Source organism: Geospiza fortis, unplaced genomic scaffold, assembly GCF_000277835.1.
Source record: "Geospiza fortis unplaced genomic scaffold, GeoFor_1.0 scaffold569, whole genome shotgun sequence".
NCBI classification, from domain to species: domain Eukaryota; kingdom Metazoa; phylum Chordata; class Aves; order Passeriformes; family Thraupidae; genus Geospiza; species Geospiza fortis.
Window position 1 is genome coordinate 360,340 of NW_005054621.1, and position 1,194 is coordinate 361,533.

The 1,194-nt window shown below is 57.5% G+C and overlaps 1 protein-coding gene across 1 annotated transcript in view; it reads left to right on the forward strand.

Annotated features, from left to right (window-relative positions):
• The window catches only part of DUS3L (dihydrouridine synthase 3 like), a 6,803-nt gene extending 6,151 nt beyond the window's left edge, over positions 1-652 (forward strand). The window contains exons 12-13 of the mRNA XM_014310994.2: positions 51-206; positions 480-652. Coding sequence (XP_014166469.1) covers positions 51-206; positions 480-552 — 229 coding nt within the window. The 3' untranslated portion in view covers positions 553-652. The remainder of the gene's footprint in view (positions 1-50; positions 207-479) is intronic.
• The last annotated feature ends 542 nt before the right edge of the window (positions 653-1,194 follow it).

Genomic DNA, 1,194 nt, shown 5'->3' on the forward strand with positions numbered 1-1,194 from the left:
TGATGCTGCCCAGCCAGGAGGATCTTTAAACAATAATTAATCAATTAACCCCTAGCACTCATTTCATTTCATTCCAGGTACATCCCAGTCGGGCTATTGGAACATCTACCTCAGAAAATCAACGAGCGGCCACCCTATTACCTGGGGAGGGACTACCTGGAGACCCTCATGGCCAGCCAGAACGTGGATGATTGGATCAAAATAAGGTAAGGAAGCAGCAAATCTCATTCCACTTGCTCAAAAGGGACGTGGCAGAGCCCCTGTAGGGCCACAGGGTTGTGTGACAGCTGGGCACTGAGCACCGACCCCTCCTTGGGTTTGGTTTTTTGCTGTTTTTCTTCCCTGAAGTGTCCAGAGCCAGGCTGGACGGGGCTGGGAGCAGCCTGGGACAGTGGGAGGTGTCCCTGCCCATGGCAGGGCTGGCACTGGGTGGGCTTTAGGGTCTCTGGATTAATTCTGTGATTGATTCTTTCTCCCAGTGAGCTGCTCCTGGGCCCCGTCCCGCCCAGCTTCACCTTCCTGCCAAAGCACAAGGCCAATTCCTACAGATAGGGCTGGCCTGGCCCTGTCCCTCGGCGTCAGGAGGAGTTTGGATGGGCTGTGAGGAGGAGCAGGGCTCCTGGCAGTTGGAATAAAGCTGATGTTTTTAGAAGCTGGGGAGTTTTTTGCCTTCCTGCCTGCCCCACACCAATCCTGGCAGACAGACACCTGTTAGTGAGGGGATCTTTGCCTCCAGTTCACAGCCAGAGCTGTCCCAGCTGTCCCACATCGCTGGGAAAGAGCCTCAGTTCCCACCAGGATGTCCTTGGGAGTGACAAACTCCCAGGACGAGGAGCAGCAACGTCCCCCCAGCCCCTCTGCAAAACACAGGAGAAGCAAGTGAGATGTGTCACTACCAAGGTGACACAGAGCTGATGCTCAAGCTCCAAAGAGAAGCCTCTCAAAGAATTCTGAAGGCTCTGGGGACAGCCTGGAGGGTCTCAGCAGCGTCCCCACACTTGGGTGACCCCAGTGGCACCAGCAGAGTGGGGAGAGCAATGGTCCCAGCGCTGCTGACACCCATCATGGCCACCTCCACAGGCAACCACGGCTCCCCAGCCACCCTGCTGCCCCCAAACCGAGGTACCAGGGACAGGGCAGGGCTGGGGCACCGCGGGGATCCCCTGGACCATCCCCAGCTCCCCCCCCCACCAG